Below are 21,858 nucleotides of genomic sequence, written 5' to 3'. Positions count from 1 at the left end.
GCACTTGACACCGCTCAGATGTGTTTGGGGACTAGGGAAAAGGCACCAGGAAAAGACAGCCTATCATTGCTGATAAATGGCCAGGAGGCAAAAGAGGTGGTTGCGAAAAAACACAGATACTAACAACATTTTTGCAAAGCACGAAGGACCACAGGGAGCTACTTCAGCTCCAGAGCGATGGTCTGCATCCTCACGCTGAGGAAGATCAGGAGGACAACACCGCGCATGTGGCCCCTTGCAGGAGCAGGAGCAGAAATGAAGTAGCTCCCTCCATATGATGGGACTTCACCCTCCTCGAAAAGCCATGGGGATGCATCCGTATGCCCCCACTCTTGTTATTCACGCACACGCAGACTGCAACAATCAGCCTGATCTAGAAGGAGTCAAGGGGATGAACAGGCAGCTCCACTGTTGCCTTTCAACAGGGGCTGGCCGTTTCTGAGCTCCCAACGGGAATCAGTTCCCTCTTTCCCAGGAGACAGGAGCGCCCAAGGCAGGTCCCACCATCCTCACACAGAGGTCCCCTTGATATCAGCTGGAGCTGAACTGGGGCTCACCTCTCCCTTCCGCAAGCCAGAGCCCGACTGCCAAAACCACAGAAGGGTCTGAAACTCATTTCTCCTGGGAAGCATTGTACTCTGCCAGTCTGACCTTCCTTCCCCCTCTCCAGCAGTTAATCAATAGCAGATTTCAACTGGAGAGCTCTAAAGCAGGATAGCAAGGACAGACAATACCATGAATCTGATTTGGCAGGTGGGGAAACTGAGGCACAGGATTTTGTTTAAAGCTTACAATAAATTACATCAAGAACATGGGATAGAAACAAAACCCAGCCCCTGAGCCCCTACATCGCATTGCTCAGCTTCCCACAACACATTACTCCTACTGTCTCTCCCATTTCCCACACTTTCATTTCTCTCCCTTTCTTCCTATTCCTAATTTTTCATTACTTTTATCTTCCCCCTCATCAACCACTTCCCGCTTATCTTGCATCCCTTCCCCTCCATCTCCACCCAGCAGCAGAGGTGCCCACTGACACCTAAACCAGCCGCTTTGGGTAGCCAAAACCAGCACATTCCACTAAAATGTAAAAAAATGTATTTAGGGACCTACCAGTCCACCTGGACTTCTATATCTCTTGTCTCTACCTTGGAGGTTGCTTCTCCATGGCTGTCCTTACTGCTGCTCTTCAGGAGATCCAGGACAGGCTCGATTTCTTTCAGCAGTTCATTGTCTTCCATGCCGCCGTTGAGGCAAGGGTGACCACAAGCACCCTCCTTCCCTTTCCCAGCATCTTGCCCTTTGCTGCTGGTAACGACACCGTTAATGTGGACCATCGGCTCCACCTCCTGCCCGATCTGTCTTGTCCATAGGGAGCCCATGGTGCGGTCGGCTGCTGGCAGCTCTTTGCTATGTGGGCTTGGGTTGGACAAGTCAACCGCCTTCGGAGTCGGGCAGAGGGGTCTGGTGACACGGATGGTTTTTGGTGTCCCATCACCTGTAAAAGTGGTCTCCAGGTGAGTGGTGAAGCCCTCGGGGCCCCGCAGGATGAGGACCACGTAGGTCTCGGAGGCAATGCTTCTCAGGATCTCCAGCGCGGTCTCATAGCTCATGTCCACCAGGGGCCTGCCATTGACGGCTAAAATGATGTCCCCCGCCTGGATGAGGCCACTCTGCTCTGCAGCCCCTCCCCGGATCAGGTCTGAGATGATGACGGGTGGCTTGCTGACGCGCTCCTTCACCAGAAAGCCAAGGCCACCCACCTTGCGCTTGAAGAGCCTCACTGAGATGACGTTGGGCTGTATCTGCTGCACGCTGAACACATTCTCTTCCATGGCAGCCTCCCTCTTCAAGTCTGCAGACTAGGACCTCAACAGCCTCTGAGCGCAGAGAAATTCAGTGCTCAAGATGCTTATCCGCGCCGGGGCGGGGAAGGGACAACTCTTTGGCTTTTAAGCAGCTGTCTTCACTGCAAAACTCCCCTGGGCTTCGGCTGCAGGCTGGATTTCTGCAGCATACTCGCTGCCGCCTCTCTCCCAAAGCGACGTCCTGGGCGAAGCAGGGTGTATCACCGGCAGAAAGCGAGGCTAGGGGCAGGACGGGAAGGGCAGGCAGGGCTGGGCATCGTGCGGCCAAGCAGGAGCTGGAGGGGGCAACATGCCAGCTTCCAGTCAGCCTCTGGTCCTGCGCTGGGCAGAGGCGGAGAGGCAACACTCTTCCTTCACTGACATCGCTGCAAACGGTCCACGAGCTTCTTTATCTAGAAAGAAGGAAGAAAAAAAAAACAGAGGGTAAAGAAAAGAGAGCTAGGGCTGGCATAAGTGTGGGCTCAGCACTGGGCTCGGCATGCCACCGACACCCCCATGCATCAGCCTGTCCCCACAGATGTCATCCCCCGGGCTGCGTTTGGGAGACAGGCTGCAGCCTCCCATTGCTCTGGGCTTTGTTTCCTCCGTTCCCCCTGTGAAAATCGGCACCATCTGTTTGGCAGGGGCCAGGAAAGCACAGGGGGAGCTGGGGAGCCCTGGGAGGCTTTGCTTTCACCCTCCCTGCTTTGCCGTTGGGTTGCAAGCAAAAAAAAACACGCGAGCAACCCATGCAAATGGGTCAGGCTGCATGGAGATCGGCAGTGATTTCTGCCCGCTGATGATCTTGTCTCCACGCATTTTCCAGAGTATCCAACAACCTGATGGCTGTGGTGGATCAGGGTGACCAGACAGGAGATAAATGTCCCTGCTCAGGATGAAAACCATTCCACAGGTGCTGTCACACCAAACCCGTTCTGATGCTTTAGGAGAAAGAGTAATAGTCACAACCAAAACGAAGCAGTAGAAGAGGACAATCACCTCCCCTTACCCTGAGTTACAGCAAAGCGCTTACAGGCAAGTGCTTTTAAGCCTGGCAACAGGGATCACAGTCTCAGCCTGGCTCAGCTCCTCCTCTCCCCGTATTTCAATCCTGGCATGGGGACACAGGAGGCAAAGCAAGCGCTCCCCTGTGCCCAGCCCTGCCATCCAGTTCTGAACAGTTCCCAAAGAAACTGCTTTAGCTGATGGAAAACCGTCGAGAGGTGAACATGCGAAGAGTTTACCCAGCTCTGGGGGGAACATCATGCAGCTGGGTATGACTTTCTACAGCCCTCACACGGCTTAGGGAGCCACGTCTCATTGACTCCTGATGGGACCCCTGGTTCTCACAGGCTTACGCTTGCATTTGATAACTTCAGCTCCCAAATCCTCTCCACGCTCCCCTCTCATTTCTGAGATGCTCCAGAGAACACTTCTCTACATGACTGTGCCCTGGCATTTAGCAGCAAGCTGAAATGCAGACGCCTTCTTTTCTTTCTTAAATCTGAATTTTTGGGGAGAGGACAGAGGGCAATAGATCTGCAGGCTGGAGGCAGAAGAAAACACTCTCCTGTCTCCCAGAGGCAGGACCTTCAGGGCAGCGCCTGCACCTTGAGACATCAAGCATCCTTCTGCCAGGAGCTCCCTCCAGCATCTGGATGGGAAATAAAGGGATCGGAGGAGCAGGGCTGTGACACCAGCCCTGGCATTAACTCACTTGAGCATGTTAATCCTCATGTGATGAAGGCTGCTGACCCCAGACTGGCTCTTTATAGTCAAGAACAGAGCAATTAGAGCCCAATAACCCGAGCTGATGGGTTTAACCTCTATCACCCTTCTGCTGTTACTTAGACATGTGTGCAAAGGGTTAAATGCCGCCTGAGTGGGGAGTCACTTCTTCAAGGGCTAATTAGCTTGAGTAACACAAGCCCTAATTGCTAGATGACTTCCCGAATGTGGCCATGGTTGAAGGCCAGTGGAGCCCGACCTCTGCCAGCCGTGATGGGCTGTGCTGCCTCGCAGGGCTCAGGGCAGCAGAGCACCTCTGCCCGCAGAGGACACCTCTATTGTTACACAACTCCAGCCTGCAAGATCCCAGGGAACAACGTTATTACTGGGCGCACACCATTCTCCAACCCCAAAAGGTGTCAACATTGCAGCATTCCCTATAAGGGAGAAGGGAAAAGCAGTTTATAGACGATATCTAAGCACTCAGCCGGGGGTTTCTCCAAGATGGGGCTGAGGACCATCATGTTCCCTACAGACAAGAGAGTAACTCACTCCTGGACCTTGCACACTCTCACCCATGGGTGATCGGTGACCAGTATCTCCCCTGCCTCAGCTGTTGGGGACTGGCTGGAAGGGAATGACATTATTTTCCTGTTCAGGACTTTTTCCTTTCCTTCAAACACAATCCTTTTCTTTCCCGTTTCTCAGCTGCTCCCCAGAGTAACGAAGGTCAGAAAAAAGCCAGAAGTAGAGGCAAGGAGATTGAGGACAACCTGTCTCCAAGTGCCTGACCTGTCTACTCCTTCGGAGAAGAGATGGACAAGCATTTTTGTAGAAATATACAATTATTTAAGTTGGAAAATAACTTGAAGATTGTCAAGTCCAACCATTTTCCAGCTACTAAACCTTGCACAACTCAGACCAAAGATGGGAGGGACAGGGAGACGTTCAGGGAACGAGAAGGCAGCAGGAGACACTTGGGAGCACAGGGAAGACCACCCCAGACACCCAGCATGGGTCAGGGCTTCCCCATACACAGCTCCCAGGGTGTCTCGGGATATCTGCAGGTCTCTTCCCAAAGGGACAGGCTTCAGATCAATCCTGAAGCATTTAACCCTTTGCAAAGCGACAGGGAGACGCCAGCTGGTTGCAGTACAAGTGGCTGAGCAGTGCTCAGCTCTGCCGGGTGCAGTTCTCCCTAAGAGCATCGTTAAGGGTCTGATTTATGAACCCACGAGCAGTAGTATGTTTGCCAGGTCATACATTTAAAGCTGCCGGAGGTGTCACATCTAACTCCTTAAAACCAGCTAGAGCAGTGTGGCGAGGAGGGTTTCACTGGGGTGAGTGCTACTGAGGTAGAAACACTTCTTTCACCCCTGAAAGACAGCAGCGAGATCATAGAATCGCAGAACGATGCAATGAGATGGCCAATTCTGCGGGCAAAGTTGGACCCATCTTTACTGTTGAGCCACCCTACTTGAATAAACACCCATGGACGATGCTGTTCCACTCCCTGCCTTAGTTTCCCTCCCCTTTCCAAAGCATAAAACCAAATCAAATTACAGAAGAGCAACAAACCCTGCAGAGCTGCAAACTCGTAGCACCCCAGACAAGGGTTACAAAAAAAGCGTTAACTCTCATCTTGACACCGATCCACACTGACATTGCTTGTTTGGAGGCTTTAATCAGCGTAGGAAAGAGCAGCAGAACAGGCTCCCCTACGGCAGCAACGCAGGCATTCTCTTCACAAACAAGCCTTACGGAAAGCAATAACAAAAAGGTTTTAGCGTCGCCAGATAACATTTCAAGCCACAAACTCCAGCACATATGTTAATTGGATTATTTGATTTAGAAACCAAAGCGGAGGAGAAATAAATCTTAGGAGCTTAACACAATCTCTTAACTCTCCCAGCCGTAGCTGCAGGCTAGGGGTGAGCTTGCACCTCCCGACACCGGCCCTGCGGCGCGGGCACTCGAGTCGTCCTTGCCCTCACAAATCGACTTTGAGTCCCGTCTTCGCTGCGATAATGGCTTACATTTCTATGTGCCAGTTTTAAATGGACATCATTGCCTTATTTAATTAGTTTTTTGTGGGATTTATAGCCCTCGATGAAGAACCCCAGGGATGATGGATTTATGCCTGTTTAATTTTTACAACCCATGGAGCGTCAGTGAATCTGATGAGGAGCAATGGGATGCAACATATGCACAGTTACTGTAAACCTGCGTGTTTGTGCATCTGAATATGGAGCATTAAAGTGATTCACTGGCAGCCAACTCACTCATGCCAGCGGTTCGGCACTCAACTCGCATTCGGCTCAGCCCAACAATGCAGTGTAGACATACACATGGCCTTTCAATCCTGCAAATATATAGATAGTGTTTGCCCAGATATCTCTAATTATCCCATGAGCTGCCCGGGAAGGAGCGAGCCCTTTTTAGTTCGCAGCCTGACGACGCGCTCCGCTTCTCCCTTCTCATCCTTAGCACACAAGGCTAAGAATGGGCTATTTCACCTGGGCTGTGACATTTGCTTCACCTCCAAAAAACCTTATTTACACATAGGAGCGAATTGAATAAGAGGCGCTTTACCATCAACACCCTTACGCCAGTGATGCTGCGGAGCTGCTGAACTGCTCCACGCGGCCACAGAAGCCAGTGGGCTGGGGAAGGATGTTGCTGAAGGGATCAAGTACCGAGGTCCCAGCCCTGGAGACACCTATGTCTCCCCACCACCTGCCAGCAGGACATGGGTGTTTGCACTGAAACCATCCATTGCTGGTAATACATCAGTTCATTAAATAAATGCTTGTTTTCTGATAGAAATAAACCTACCTCCATTCCCCAAGAAAGTTTATTTGCCTCTAATGAGGGGGCTATTTTGTAGACAGCAAAGCAATATATGTTTATTTCTGACCATATACTGGGCTGGAGCTGCCCCAAAGCCCCGCAACCTGCACGCTTCTCAACTCCTGGCACTTGCATCTGTGGTCATCCCAACCACCCTGCTTTGGGGAATTAAACAGCCGAGGAAAGCCTGGTCCTGCCGGAGCAAGCAGCCGCCCGTATTCTTTCTAGGCAGCTGGACTTGATGATCCCTTCCAACTGAAATATTCTATTATATTCTATCCAGACAGCGTTCCGTACACTCCTAATCATGGAGCAGCAATGCTGAAGGCAAAACCACTCTGAAACTTCGCCATAATTTAATGAAGTTCCTCATCCCTCTCCCTTTCACCCCGACTGATACGAACTGTACCTCTCTGAGCAGACTGCAGGCAATACATTTTAAGTTGCCAAGACAACTGTGTTGACAGTATTCCCCCTTTTTAAGATGTGAGAAACGGGGTTTTGTTTTTATTTCAAGTTCAAGGCTTAGCATATTTCAGTAACACGCCTGCTATTTCTCTTTCACGGTTCCATACAATATTTTCTTGGCACCTGTGTTGTGCAGCTGAAACGGAGTTTAGATAAAACCGTCAATTCTGCCACTAACCCCATCAAGAACTGATGTTTTTATTAGGGCTCGGCCCATCTGTAAAACATAAATTCCACCACCATCAATTTGCCAAGAGGATTGGAATTACACCAGCAACTCCAGTTTGACAAATGGGACCCGCGTTAACACAACACTGCGTTGTCCTAAATGACAAAATAGGTAGATAGGAAATAAATGAGAAAATGCCACTTGATAGATGGCCTTAAAATCCAATTGCAGCATGAGAGAAGGATCGTGGTTCTGTTTAGGAAAAAAAAAAAGAAACAGGGGATTTTAAAATTGCAGCAGGTTGGCTAGAGCTGTAATAGCTCCAGAGCCGCCAGCCGGCTTCAATAAAGGCAGCAACAGAGCTTTCAGCTCAGTTGGTCCAGGAATTAAACTCCCGGCTCATTTCAGCAGCTCACGTTTCTCATCCTTTGCTCCCGGCTCCCCAAAGTCCTTCTAGAACAGCATTGAATATTCCTACTCTAACAAGCCACTGCGAGAAGTAGCTCAATTAGGACACTAAATAGCAATAAATCTCATTGTCACCGACTTTGATAAAGTGTGACTGATATCACTATTCAAAAGCCTTGGGGAAACATCAGGCTTCTCACGGCACAAGCCTGGGTTCCTGGAGGCACGAGTCTCCTGCCAAGGATCCGTGAAATCCCACTGCTGAAAAGGCTGCGGGATTTTCTCTGTCCCCCGAGCATCACTACCATCTCTTTTCAACATCAAAATGGGCAAGAGGATTAGAGGTGTGATTCCCCACCAATTAATCCAGTACGTGGAGTCAAAGCAGAGCTCTCGCCCTCTTTGCACCATCATCCTTGGTGACTGCGTAAGGCAGAAAGCAAAGATAATTCGTTGCTCTGACTTTCTGTCCATGCTTTTCTTAGGGTTTTGCATTAGCACTTGTTGCCATAGTATCAACAGCAGCTGCAAAGTTCTTTGTGGGCCTCCTGGGACCCATTCCCTGTCCCACAGAGGTTTGTGGCTCTCGTTTGGGCAGGATTAGGGTGTGGAGGATGTGGAATTTTCTGCTTTCTAATTTTTGCTAAAGGCGCTGCCAGCGACAGCTGTTCCTTAGAGGCAGCATCAGCCACATCATCCTCACTCCACCAGCACATCTGAACACAGCCCTGGGTCAGAGACTGGGACGCGGTGGCCAGAAAGCCATGAGCGCATGACAGAGAGGTGCAGAAATGGGCCCCGATGCTCATCGGTTCCTGGAGCTTTTCTCTGCCCACCAAGGGACCAACCTACGCTGGCGATGCTGCTTTTGGTTGAAGCAGCAGCAACACCCGTCTTCAAAACAGAGACGTCTTCCCAGTGCCAGAGGAGAGGATTTTGGCTTCCCAAGACCCACGTTCCTCAATCCTGGCATCACGGGGAGAGACCGCAGTGGGACAGGCTGTCACACCAGGGCTTGTGGCCCCTCTGGAGCCCTTGCCCGAGACCTACCACTGGTATTTCAAGGGACACGTTCATTTTGATGGCATTTGGGAATGAAGGACGTGTCCTGCTCTGAAAAGACTGAGCTTTTATGGCTTTCAGCGGCAAGGAAAAACCGCACGTTTTCAGCGTGTCTGAAAACATAAGCCTGAGACTCTGCAAAATGGGATTAAGAAAAGCCTGCCCTAGAAGGGCATTGCAAGATCTTGTTAAGCATTTCTGAACTGTCATGTAAAAGAGAGGCTATGGGAAGAGTTGCCTTAGCACAAACCCCTCCAATTTATATATATATATATATATATATATATATATATATATACACACATATAGAGTACTTGCACGTTTCCATACTCTGCGAATAGAACCGACATACTGATGACATTTGGGCTTTCCAGACTGTGTGTTTCTTGTGCTCACAGCCAGATCCCAAGCACTTGCTTAGCGTCGCACCGATACTTTGCTCCACTTGCTTTACAGCCGCTGCGCAGGGTGACAATCTGGGTTGCGTTGGGTCAGGTATCGCACACAGCCCATCACAGAGTTAATTGGGAGCAAGCGGCTGGAAGTAAACATGCTTTCATCCGGCTTCAGCCAGACAGTGGCTTACAGATCTTTCCCTCTTTGGGACACAATATGTTTATTTTTGGCTGCGTTCAAGGGATCAGATCGCATATATAGATTTGATTTAATGCACAGATACAATCAGAACAGCGTGAGTAGAGCAAAGGCATTTTAGCTTTGTTTGGCACCTCCTCTCAAAACTGGTCCCTTGCTATCGGGGTTGTATTTCTTTAGTAAAAATTGATGCTATCAACAAGTATCAACCAATATTGTCATTACTCAGGAAAGGTAAATGCTAATCTATGCGAGCAGAGCTCACGTGACTTATCAGTTACTATATATAGTTGTTTTCAGGCACTGATTTAGGCAAACTGGCAGATTTCCTAAGCTTTTGTACAGACACATTACTGAAATGGAAAATACAAATACACAGGCAAAGCGGAGGAGGGGGGGGGGAAATCTGACAGGCCAAAAATGTCCCTGGGTTTCAGGGAGGACCAAGTCCTCCCCGTCAGAAGGCTGACAACATTAATTGCAAGCAAGGATTGAGCCCCAAACCCTCTGCCTAAGATGGCCTCTCCGGTATTCACTCGCGATTGCTGTGCTAACAGAGGGAATAAACAGAATTCAAAGGGCACCAGGACTTGTCACTCTCCTTGGCTCAAGAGCGATTGTAACGCTTCTTCCAGTGCGGATATCTGATTAGAGAAATATCCCACCTCAAACCCACATCTGTGTAAGAAGACACTCCGTAAAGGGAGTTTGTTTGCAAACATATCCACATTTTAAACCTGGAAAGTCTACAACTGAGTTTGTAGCATCTTTAAGAAAATATTCTGGGTAATACAGGCTAGAAGAAAATAGAGGGAGGAAGAAATTTTGGACGCAAAGCCAAATTCTTTAAAATAAACCTTCTCCACCCAAAAGCTTTAACAAAAAGGCAAATCCAACCAAGATATGCAGGTAGATATCTCTGGGAGAGCGCTATTTTGAACACACACACACACCCCAAAAGGCTCCCCATAGCTTTCCACTGATCAACCGTATAGATTCCACTCTGCCATCTGCCTGAGCCATCAGAATTTGGGGATGTAGAAGAGGAAAAGGAGATGGCATTTAAAGCACCCGAAGCAATCCAGCCCTCCACCACTGCAACTGCCCCCCTGCAGTCTCCCATATCTCTCCCACTCCAGACAGACTGTGTTCCCACGGGAAGGAAGGAGACGCTTCCCCTCCATTTCAGTGAGAGGCGGATCAGCTCCTCGGGGACTCAGCAGATAATTGTCAACTTGCCTGCCAGAATTTCCTCCTGACAGTCATAACTTGAAAGCGTTGGAAGAAAATGTCTGCACCTGGGCTGCGGAGTCAGCGCGCTCAGGGAGCGCAGAGCTGAGACAAGGAAAAGCTCTGCGGGACTGGAGCTGGATGGGGCGATGCACACCCACTCCAGCACCAGATGCTCCAGATGTGCATATACAGAGACCTCTTTTCCTCTGCTTTACCAAACCAAAACGCTTCCTACAGTCTACTGCAAACCAAGAGAGTGAGAGCACTGGCAGGGCAAGTGGGGTTCGTCTCCTTTGATCCCTGCGACAACTCCCTTCTGCATTTCAACTGCATTCAGAGGGGACTGTCGAGGTCCTTGGTGCACGGCTGGGGAGAGGGAAGGAGCAAAATCTGAATCGACCCCAGGCTTTCCCTGGAGGACACGAGCCAGCCGAGAACGGGACATCCCAGTGCTGGAACTATATCAGAGAGGATTCTCCCTAAGCTTCGGGTTGATGTGGATCTTGCTCCCACCCCGCCCCATTGCCCCCAAGACAGCGGGGATGCCCTGGAGACAGTGGGATGGGTGGAACAACAGGGAGAGGACCCCGTGTGGGTGACCCCTCCACCCCAGCCCTGGCAGCAGCTCCCGCAGCCCCGAGCCCTCCCCGCCGCTCCCGGGCTGGATGGGAGGGGGGGGGGGGGGGCGGGCCGGGGCTCCGCGCGGCGTTCAGCACCCAGGACAGCTCCAGCGCCGCGGCTGGGACTGGGGGGGGGGGTGGTGGGGGGGGGGTGTCCCTGCAGAGCCCCCGCGGAGCTGCCCCCCCCCCCCCCGTGGAGAACTGCCCTCCAACGGACGCCCTGCCTGGAAAAAACTTCATCTCCTCGGGAAAACTGCACCCTTTCCCCCACTCCGAAACTGCCCTGTTAACACCCTCCCGCAAAAACGTCCCCCGTCCCTGTTCGTGCCGTTATAATCTCAGCCCCCTCCCCCCCCCCCCCCTTCTCCCCCCACCCCGGTCCCATTCCCTCCTCGGGCAAAGTGCCGGCTGTCCCTGGCACGCTGCCCGCCTGCTTTCCTCGGTCAAACAGGTTCACTGCCCTTCCCGAGCACACCGTCCACCTGCCCCTGCCTTCCTTCCAGGGAAAACTGCCCCTTCCCGGGCACAACGTGTGTGTCCCCCCCTCCGGTACCGTGCAAGCACCCCCCCCCCCCCACACACACACACACACACCCCCCACACCCCCTCGGCCCCATTCAAAACTTGCTGCAAAGAGTTGCGAGGGGAGGGAGATGCCAGCCGGCTTCGAGCTGGTTCAGCCCGAAGGGATGCGGAGGGGCGAACGGAGCAGGGCGGCGGCAGCGGAGCCCCGGGGGCGCGGAGCGGCGCCGCCAAAGAGCCTCGAGTTGGGAAGATGCCCCGCGGGGCGGTTCGGGCTCCCGCAGCCGGAGGCAGAGCCCCGCTGGCCGCCGCGGTGGGGCAGGGGTCCCGCTGCTGCCCCCCAGCCCAGTGCCGGTGCCCCGAGGGGGAAGCGGGGAGAGCTTCGACGGGCGCCCGAGGGAGCGCCCCGGACCGCGGGGCTCCGGTCCCGCGGCAAAGTTTCCCTGCGAAGCGGGGCTGGGGGCAGCCCGCCCCCCTCCCCACCTACCGTGCGGCGGAGGGGAGCCGTCCCCGGCCCCGAGCCTCTCCCCGGCCCCCGAGCATCCCTCCCGGCGGAGGGACGGAGCCCGGCGCTGCGCTGGGCTGGCAGGGAGGGAGCCAGTCCTCGCTGCGCCCCTTTATCCCAGCATCACCGAAACGAATCCGCTTTGACGTCCAACCAGGGTTTTTATGGGTGTGGAGCGAGCCGGTGCAGCCCTCATTAGGAGACACTCTGCTCTCCAAATCATACATCTTTTATATAACCTCATTTCCAGCGTGGCTTTTCTCCCCCCTCCCTCCCCTTAACGGGGAACATCCCCCCCCCCCCCCCCCCCCCCCCCCGATTCCTCACCAATTAAAGAGCCAAGAGGCACCCCCTGGCCCCCACTTGTTGCCGGGCAGCTCTGCTCCGCAGCCCCATCCTGCCCCGAGGGAGCAGAGGCTCTGCCTGCCCCGGCACCCCTGGAAAGCTGCAGCCCCCCACCTTCCTGCTCCCGGCTGAATTGTGCTCTGAGGGCTGCAGAAAAGCACCCCCCCTCTCTCCCTGACAGCAGGCAGCTCCCTCCTGCCAGGTCTGTCCCTGCCCTTGTGCCCAGGGCAGACAGCAGCAGCCCCACCGCAACCCCCCAGTGCCCCCAGCCCAGCAGACTGGGGCATCCCTACCCCTCTCCAAGCCGCCTGCACCTCTGCTGCTGGAGCCAAGCGTGAGTTTATGCAGGGAAGACAATGAAAGGGCTTCTCCTCGCCCCATTTCCCCTTCTGACTCTTTACCTGCCCCCAGTAAGGCCCGGTGCAGACCGAGCCTTGACATCAGTCTCCAGGCTTTGCAATTGTGCTCATTCCCATAGCAACAACAAACACACAATTACAGATATATAATATTATATAAACCCAAGCCAAGCTCTCGGGCAGGAGTGCAAGGTTCACCTGCTCGCAGCCTCCTCCCAAACCCCAAAGGAATCTCCCACCGGAGCACAGCGAGGATGGCCTCAGCCTGGCAAGGATGGACACAGCCCGTCGGTGCCCAGCAGCTCCGAGAGCCAACGGCCTCGAGCCCCACTGCCTCTCCGGAGGCAGGAGAATAAAGCATAGCACAGCAGGTGACTCAATTACAAAACTTCCCACAGGGAAGAGGAAACGGAGCAGCCCTGTTCCTCTCTGGAACACAGGGAGTTTTGCAGAGATGGCAAAGGGGAGAGGGTAGGCAAACGCAGCAGCAGAATTGGGGCTAGGGCTGCTTTCCCCATACATCAAGCTGTAAGGCACGATCTGGGGCTAATTAAAACACAATTAGGCTTATTTAAATGCAGGACTGATCTAATAGTGAGCTAGCCAACGACATCTGCTCTGATCCATTTGGCAAGGAAACCTGTCCCGTGAAGGAATGAGTAAACGCTGGCAAGGAAGCAGTCACGGGCTGTCAGCTTCAGGCCAAACAAAGTCCAAACCTTCTCCTTTTAGGCTCACCTCTGAGCTAGTGATTATCAGGGAAACTAATGCAGTCCCCCTCGGATGGGGGTGCAGAAGGGTTATGAGTATAGCATGTCTGGAGGTGCAGCTCATGCACTCCTGCAGTGTTCAAGGGGACTCTCCGCTGCCAAAGCCACCCTGACACACCACATGAGCTCCTGCCACTTGTATCTCACCGTTTCTCTGCCCTCCTGTCAGGGAGGCAGATCTACAAGAGGCAAGACCATGCTGTGGAAGCAAAGCCTTGACTGCTGGGGTCCTCAGATCCAGGCATGTGGGGCTGCCTGTGCTACTATGGGACATGGCTTTGGCAGAGCAGCTCACCCACTTCACCCCCTGCAGCTGCACCCTTGGTGGGATCCCAGCCCTCTCCACTAGCCCAGAACTTATAATAGAATCATAGAACGCCCTGCGTTAGAAGGAACCCACAAGGATCATCGAGTCCAACTCCAGTCCCTGCATAGAACAACCCTAATGTTCACATCGTGTTTCTGAGGATGGTGACCAAATGCACCTGGAATATTATCAGGCTTGGCGCCCTGACTGCTTCCCTGGGGAGCTGCTCCAGTGCTCCACCACCCTCTTTTCCTAACATCCAACCTAATCCACTCCTGGTGCATCCTCCTACCATTCTCTTGGGTCACCAGAGAGAAGAGGTTCAGGAACCAGCTGGGCTGTGCTCATCTGTAGGCCACAGCATCACCAGGGCACGGCATCGTTTCCTTCACCTTCAGAAAACTTAATGGGACAATGCTCATTTTTGCATCATCTGGAGCTTCACAGAAGCCTGTAAATCCAGGCAAGCCAGGAGCAAAGTGTCAGTGTCAGAAGGGAGCTGCTGGCCTGGACATGTCTTGTGCATCCTCCTGAGCAATGGAGGAACCCCACATAGCCATTGCCTCCAGCCAGTAGCCATGAGTCAGCCCGGAGAGGAAGGCTCAAAGGTTCATAAGCAACTAATAAGACAGATGTTGGTCTGCAAATGGAGAAGGTCAAGCGTGACCCTCTGCAGCCCACCTGCACCCAGTGAGCCTGTTCCCACACAGCTCTTGATGTGACAGCAAAGATTTGCACCTTCCTCTCTCCAGCAAAGATCATTTGTGGGTAGGATTTCTCCCTAGAGGGCATGTTCCTGCCACCCTGCCTCATCCTACTTGGGTCTCCGAGAGCCCTGGATAAGAGACCCCAGCGCTGGGGAAGCTCCACCATGCCCAGTCCTCCCCAGCCAGCCTCATCCACCAAAGTTGCTTCTCCCATTCCCACAGCCAGGAGCAAACACAAACAGTGCTACCGAGCAAGTTATCCCCCAAAACTGCTCGGGAGAGGGAACAGCATCCTCCCTGCCCCTCACACAGCTGCTCTCCCCGGTTCCCCCTCTCCTGCAGAATCAGCTCAGCGCCGCTTGCTTCTGGCCATATGCTGCCAGCAGTTAGAGAAGCCAAACATAAACAGAGCAGCTAACGCTTACCCAAGTTTCCTTCCCCTCTGCCTCAAAACCTGGGATCTTACCCCTCTCCTGCTGCCGTTTATCCTCACCCACCTCTCTTCGAGGAGCAGGCGGCGGCTGTGGGTCCAGCAGGGAGGTCGGGTCGGTGTCTAAGAGCTGGCAGTGGGTCTTTCTTGAGGGAAGGATGCCCGGCAGCCAGCTCTGCTGCCAAGGTTCACAGCCCGCCAGCAGGAATATGCCGCTCAGGATGCTCAGCTCTCTAAGATCCTTAGGAAACCACGGCCTCGGCGCTGATCACACACACACACACACAATATCCCCGTCAGCCACGGCTCTGGAGTTATTCAGCTGCTATTTCTATGCGACTCGAAATGTGTTTGAGGGATTACTGCCCGGGGAATAAAGAAACGGCTGAACATATTTATACTAAAGCTTAAGGAGCCTATGAACAGCACACACACACCAGCTGATAGGGGGGTCTGGCACTGACACTGCAGTGATTTGGGACAAATCCCAGGATTGTCTGTCCGTGCTCCAGTTTAGAGCAAGTGCCTATGCTGGTGCTTGCCTAGAGGTGGCAGTGAGCCTTCGCTCTTGTCCTCTCCCGGAGCAGAGCAGAGCAGGAGGGCCTGGGAAGTCCCCAGCTGAGCAGGAGCTTTGCACTCTCTGCTCGCTTGGCCGCAGGTGGATTGTTTGCTGTGGGCATAGGTACAGGTATCTGTGCCCACATGGCACATAGTTCCATCTGCAAGGAGTCCTGCTGCCTCCTTCCTCCGTTCTCCACGTGTGAAACGCACACCCACGCCACAGGCTCAGGGGGATTCCTTGGCATCCTCCCCTCTGCAAGATGCGTGGGGAAATGATCGGGGTATGATCCATTCCTGATTGCCTTTTACACCCGGGAGGACACGGCCAAGGCAGCTCGCTTTTAGAAACATCCCTGTGCCAGCTCCCATCTCCACCAGCTCCCAAGCTCCAGGACACGTTTGGAGGAAACTCTTTGCTCCCCACTTTCAGAAGCTGTAACGAGTCCTGAGGCAGAGCTGTGGCAACATGAAGCCTTCCAGCGCTTCCTTACCCCCAAAACCACCCTCTTTTCCAACAAGGCACCTGTAAATCCCACCAAAAGCCAAATACATGTCTTAAACCTCTCTGTTCCAGTTCAAAATGTGCTGCTGGAATGACTCTTTTGAAGCCCCTCTCACAGCCTCCAAGGGTATAACGTGGGTATATAAAGAGTGATCTCTCACGTGTACGCACGGGCAAGCGTGCACACACAAAAAAATCTAATAAAAAGATATTAGTCGACGAGTATTTGGCTTCTGGCATTCAAGGAACTCAAGCTTCATAGAGACACCAAAGAAACCAAATTATGGGAACCCACAAACAAGAAATTCCAGGGAGATGAATTAATGTTTCATCGCTATTGCAGGGCAAAGAAGCACCTGTCTGTCTTCCTTTGCATTTCTTTTTCTTGTACTTCAAAACGTGAACCTCTACCTTCAAAAGTCACTCTAGCATGTTTCCTCCAGCCCAAGCTCTACCAGCTTTCCATCAAAATCTGAATTGCTTTCATTATCATTTTAAGAACACACTGGAGCGCTAACAAACACAGCAGAGTTCAAGGACTCCTTGTAAATCCAGGGTCTAATTTAGACAGATTTTAAAAAACTGCTTTAAGACCCCTGCTTCAGGGGCTGAAAGGAGTTCGAGTTTCTTCTGGGTTATTCAGATGCAAACACTGTTTTGAAACACAAGTGCCTGAGCCATCCACCAGCAGCTGTAAGTTTGGGGGCAGATGCTCGGCAGCAGCAGAGCTACACGACTCCACTGAAATCAGCAGAATCAAGATCATTAAAGCCAGCTCAAACCAGCCAATTCTCAGTGTTTTATACCATCTGAGTCCCCGTTTCAAGCCCATTCCTTTCTCCTGATATCCAACCCCTGAATGGTACCTTTAAACCTTTTGGATCAATTATCGGGGTAATTACAAACTAGAAAAATCACTTTTTTGCGTCAGGCTTGAAAAAGAAAGAGTAGTTAGAGATTTTCTTTCTATGAGGTGACACATTTCGGAGGGTTGTAGGTTAAAGACTCTTTCCAAAAGAGCTAAATCCCTAATCTTAAATGAAAAGTTATCACCGGAGGACCTTGGGGTGGGTGGTGACAAACACAGGAAAGGGCCCTGCGTCAGCCAGCGCCCTGGGTAAATAGGGACGGGGAGGAGAGCGGAGGGCTTGGAGCAGCCTGATAAGCCAAATCTGCAAAGCATTCATTGCGAAAAAGAACACAAAGCAAACCCAAAAGCAGAGAAACAGCTGCGGTCGAGTTCTTAATTCCTAAAAAAGAGCAAGAAGAAGAAGAAAAAAAAAAAACCTGCCAAAAATACCCCCACCAGCAAAGCCCCTCACGTGTCTCCCCACAGGGCGAGCGAGGAGGAAGGCTCCAGCATCCTTAGTCCTCCCCCAGACCCACTTAAGTAAAGCAGCATGTGTGGGGCACCCCACGAGGAGGAACAAGCCGTGCAGCCCCTCTGGCACATCAACCCCAGCTTCTTCCAACCTGGATAGAGCAGCAAAGCAGCTGCAAAGACGAGGGGGAAGGTGACTACGTGGAAGGCTGATCCCAGCCCCCAGATTACTCACAGCCCCAGTACAAAAAGAAACCCGAAAGCCTTGAGGGATGTGCAAGCGTAGGGGGACACAAAGATGTTGGTCACCCACCTCTGAATCAGCATCATTTGGCCACGGCCAAACAGCACCCGAGGATCTCTCCCAGCGCAAATGCTCCCCCCCCCCCCAAAAAAAAAAAACACAGAAAAACAAGAAGTTGAGAGACAGAGATGTGGTTTTTTTTCACCCCCTATTCTTCCACAAACCAAACAAAAGGAAGACGGCTCTCGGGGAGAAGTTTGCAGAAGCTATGCCAGGAATGTAGATTTATTTCTGGACTGACTTTAATGGGATATTGAAATACTGCTACAATTTAAAGGCATTAAAAAGCTTCTCCTGGTTAAACCACGACAAAGCAAACCCTTCCATGAACTACTCTGAGATCACAAACACAGTCAGGGCTGGGAAACCTCAGGAACGCGACACGAAGCCCCAACAGCAGGATTGAACACGCCAGACCCTGAGTTCACAGGGTTTGGTGTTTTTTTTTTTGTTAAAAAAAATATAAAATAAAGCAATTTACAGCTTTTTGGCTACCTCCAGATGCAGCTCAGCCTCAGTGATTCACCTGCCTCCAGGCTGCGAGAGGCTCTCCACAGCCAAACGTTGGCTCACACACAGCCCCTCTGGTTTCAGGCTCCTGGAAGCAGGGCTGACCCACTAATGAGAAGGAATTTGGGCTGAGCAGCTCACTGATGTCACCTGTGAGAGCTTCATTAGCACCAGGGACCTGATCCTTGAGTGGGGCTGATATCAGCGCTAATGAGGTTGACAGATACTTTGCCTGTGGTTGAAAACATCCCTGATGTTTCCGTGCGAGATCACCAGTACCACATAGATATCAGCCCAAATCCCAGCCCCCAACTCGGTATCCCACTCATTTCAGCCCACATTCCAGTCTCCTGCTCAGCATCCCACTCATTTCAGCCACCTGGGACCCATTTTCATGCAACTCACAAAGACATCATAATTTTGAGGTCTCAATCCTCCTGTTAAATTTCATCTAATTTAGCTGGATTTGTTAGGATGAGGCAGATGGACAAACCAGAGCTCAGCTGGATGAGCCCTGTTTCCTTAGGGAAGTGGTACCAAAAGTATCTTCAGAAAGAAACCCACCCCACCCCACACACCTTCTAGTGTTTTGGTGCTGTTGGAGAAGGGAAATTCATAGAATGGTTTGAGTTTGAGTTGGAAGGGACCTTAAAGCCCATCCAGTTCCACCCCCTGCCATGGGCAGGGACACCTCCCACTGGATCAGGGGCTCCAAGCCCCATCCAACCTGGCCTGGAACCCCTCCACTTTGTGCAGAGCTGGTTGATGATCTGTCCGCCAGCCCAGGGTCACAGCCGTAGGACTCGCAGCTCTTCAGACCCATCTGGTTGACCTTCTGCTCCCAACCCAACTCTGCACCTGCCAGTGACACGTCCAACGGTGCTCCCAAAGTGGGGAAGGAGAGATCCTAGCAGCAGTACCACTGTCACCGTCGGGCTCCTTCAGCGGCCACTTCAGCACGGGGGATGACCCCTTTGCCACCAGGCTACCAGCAAAAGCCCTTTGGCAGTAGAAATTGGGTCACAGCTGCAACTCCTCTGGACCTCATCAGTGTCCCCTGACCAGACTGTCACCACTGTATGCCAGATGGATTGAACCCCCCTCTCGCCCCACAACTAATTACTGGAGCATCATAGTATCACCAGGTTGGAAAGGACCCGCTGGATCATTGAGTCCAACCATTCCTAACACTCCCTAAACCATGTCCCTGAGCACTTCATCCACCCATTCCTTAAACACCTCCAGGGAAGGCGACTCGACCCCCTCCCTGGGCAGCTGTTCCAGTGCCCGATGACTCTTTCCATGAAGAATTTTTTTCTGATATCCAACCTGACCCTCCCCTGGTGGAGCTTCAGGCCATTCCCCCTTGTCCTGTCCTCTGTCCCTTGGGAGAAGAGCCCAGCTCCCTCCTCTCCACAACCTCCTTTCAGGCAGTTGTAGAGAGCAATAAGGTCTCCCCTCAGCCTCCTCTTCTCCGGGCTAAAGATTCCTAGAAGAATCTAGGCAGGAGGAAGGAGACCCATGGTCTCTAGCCTCACCCAAGCACCACGGCTGGTAGAGCAGGACAGACCCAGCCCGTTGCACCCACCTGTAGCCCAGGATCATTATGGTCTGCCCCACTGAGACCAGGATCAAATGGTTGTGGGCCAGGAGGGAGGAGAGGGGCTCAGCAGATACCAAGGAGAGCTGACACCCAAACCACTCTGATTTAATTTTATTTTTAGCAATGTTATTTTCCCATCCTCATTTGAGGGTGTTTGCAGCAAGAGCAGCTGATGGCCTGGAAACTGGGTCCGAGTTAGGAGCACGAGGCACCCATCCGCGCAGCCCGAGGGAGAGCTTTGAGGCTAAAAACATAGTAAACAGGAAAAACAGTCTAGTGAATAAAGAGGCCACCTTGGACCTGTGAAGTACAAGCCCACGAAACACTGGAAAACAACCTCTCATCTTACTCATTCCCATCATTACAAGTGGGGAAACTGAGGCACAGAATGGGCCAAGGTTAGTAAACATATTTGCACCACCCTGGGACCAAATTTCAAACTGCTTTTCTTTCTTTTCACCTGCCTACCAGAGGAGAGATAGAGCTCAGGGTTTTCACTGCAAGGTTAAAGGACCATCAGGAATCCCTCAAGCAGGGAAAGGCTGGAAAACACTTGACCCAAAACACCAGCCACGACTGGAGAAGCCCAGCCTGGGACTTGGCAAACCAAAAGCTTTTGTTTGCCGTTTAGATAGAAATAAATTAGAGAGTCAAATGCTAAAAAAAAAAAAATAAAGAGACAAAAAAGAAAGGAAAAAATTCAAAGGTAGATCGAGATCAAGCAAGAAAAAAAGCTGTTGCAAAACACCAAGTCCCAGCAGGCAAATCTCCCCCTGCTCCCAGTCCCATCGTGCTCCCCAGCAGAGACCACGCTGGAGCAAGCAATGGCACAAAGAGCCCAACCCTCTCCCCAGGGAGGCTGCCTGCTCATCTCGGGGTGAAATGAGGCCAATTTGGGGAGTATGGGAACACCTGCAAGCAAGCTGATGGAGGAGGAGGGGAGGGATGTGGTGACAGCAGAGGCTGCGATTGCACCATGTGTTGGTGGTGTCTGCGTTCCCCGCGCAGACTGCTGTGACCAAAGTGTCACCAGCCCTGCGCACGTCCGCTGTGTGACAAGCGTCACTCCTGCCACCAATGCCACCCCTCAGGGCTCAGGAGCTGCGACACCCACCTCGTTGGGGAGCAAGGAGCCGCGTTGAACGCAGCCATCCCTGCCGGGCTGGGGACGTGCCCTGGTGTGAGCAGCCCCCATCCACTCAGCACGGGGACATGGTCCAGCGCGAACAGGGGATGTTCTTCGAGCTAACAGCAGCTTTCACTGCAGGTTTTCACCTAAAAAATCCTGCTCTTTGCAAAGATCCTAGGTGGAACTCATCTCTACCCTGACTTCGCCACATCCAGAGCGCTGGGGCCACAGCGACGCTTGTGTCCTGCTGCTGAAGCAGGATGGGATCAGCGCTGAGCTGTCCCAGCCCGAAGCATCCCTTCCCCTCATCCTGTGCCCCAGAGACCTCCTGGGGCAGAGCAGGCGGCTGCTTGCTTTCGCCCTGTGTAGCTAGAGGTCAGAGCAAAACACACTTTGAACGTTTCTTGGTGTAATTCAGCTTTCCTACAAAGAACTCGCTGTCTTCTTAGGGTCTGTTCTCTCCTCATTGGCCCCGCAGGCTGTTTTCCCTTCCTCTCCAGGATCCTGCTGGTTCATAAAGAACTCTCTCTCTCACCTTTGCTGTATTTTGGAGCGCTATCACAACCTCAAATGTGTTTTTCTTGCTCTCAGGGTCCTATCAACCCCCTGCAGAGGAGGACAGGGCAGCCTATTGCCCTGAGCTGCGCTTGCAGGGCATAGAATTGAGCCGCAACAACCAAACCCATCTGAATGCTCTTCAAATCTTTGATACAATTGAGATAGACAGAACCTGAGGCAGTCATCCCCCTCCCCTTTTTTTCTCTCTTTATTTTTGCTTCCCCCGACCTTTTATTCCCAGTGGCCAAGAGCATTTAGTCTGGCCGGGAAAAGGAAATCTCATTACAGAATTATGGTTCATTTAGCAGGTCCCACTGGAAGCCCTGCAATAACCACTGGCTTCCTAACAGGATTAGCCAGTGTCTGAACCTCCCCATCTCACTGCAGCTTTCTCCACTCCCTACAAAGGCTCGAGGACCCCAGAAAACCCCAAGCAGGCACAGAAA

At 52.3% G+C, this 21,858-nt stretch overlaps 1 protein-coding gene across 7 annotated transcripts in view; it reads right to left on the bottom strand.

The window, feature by feature from the left end:
* The window catches only part of NOS1 (nitric oxide synthase 1), a 79,508-nt gene that overhangs the window by 44,402 nt on the left and 13,248 nt on the right, over positions 1-21,858 (bottom strand). For 3 of the 7 annotated variants that reach the window (XM_054082593.1, XM_054082594.1, XM_054082596.1), the window contains exon 2: positions 1,114-2,260. In XM_054082593.1, coding sequence (XP_053938568.1) covers positions 1,114-1,835 — 722 coding nt within the window. In that variant the 5' untranslated portion in view covers positions 1,836-2,260. Of the gene's footprint in view, positions 1-1,113; positions 2,261-11,988; positions 12,209-12,333; positions 12,368-12,908; positions 13,040-14,991; positions 15,122-21,858 lie in introns of those variants that run through there. The other 4 variants (XM_054082595.1, XM_054082597.1, XM_054082598.1 and 1 more) reach the window with 4 other exon arrangements.

Source organism: Cuculus canorus, chromosome 17 (assembly GCF_017976375.1).
Source record: "Cuculus canorus isolate bCucCan1 chromosome 17, bCucCan1.pri, whole genome shotgun sequence".
NCBI classification, from domain to species: Eukaryota; Metazoa; Chordata; class Aves; order Cuculiformes; family Cuculidae; genus Cuculus; species Cuculus canorus.
Note: the sequence above shows the minus strand (reverse complement) of the source record. Positions and strands in the feature narration are given on the sequence as shown.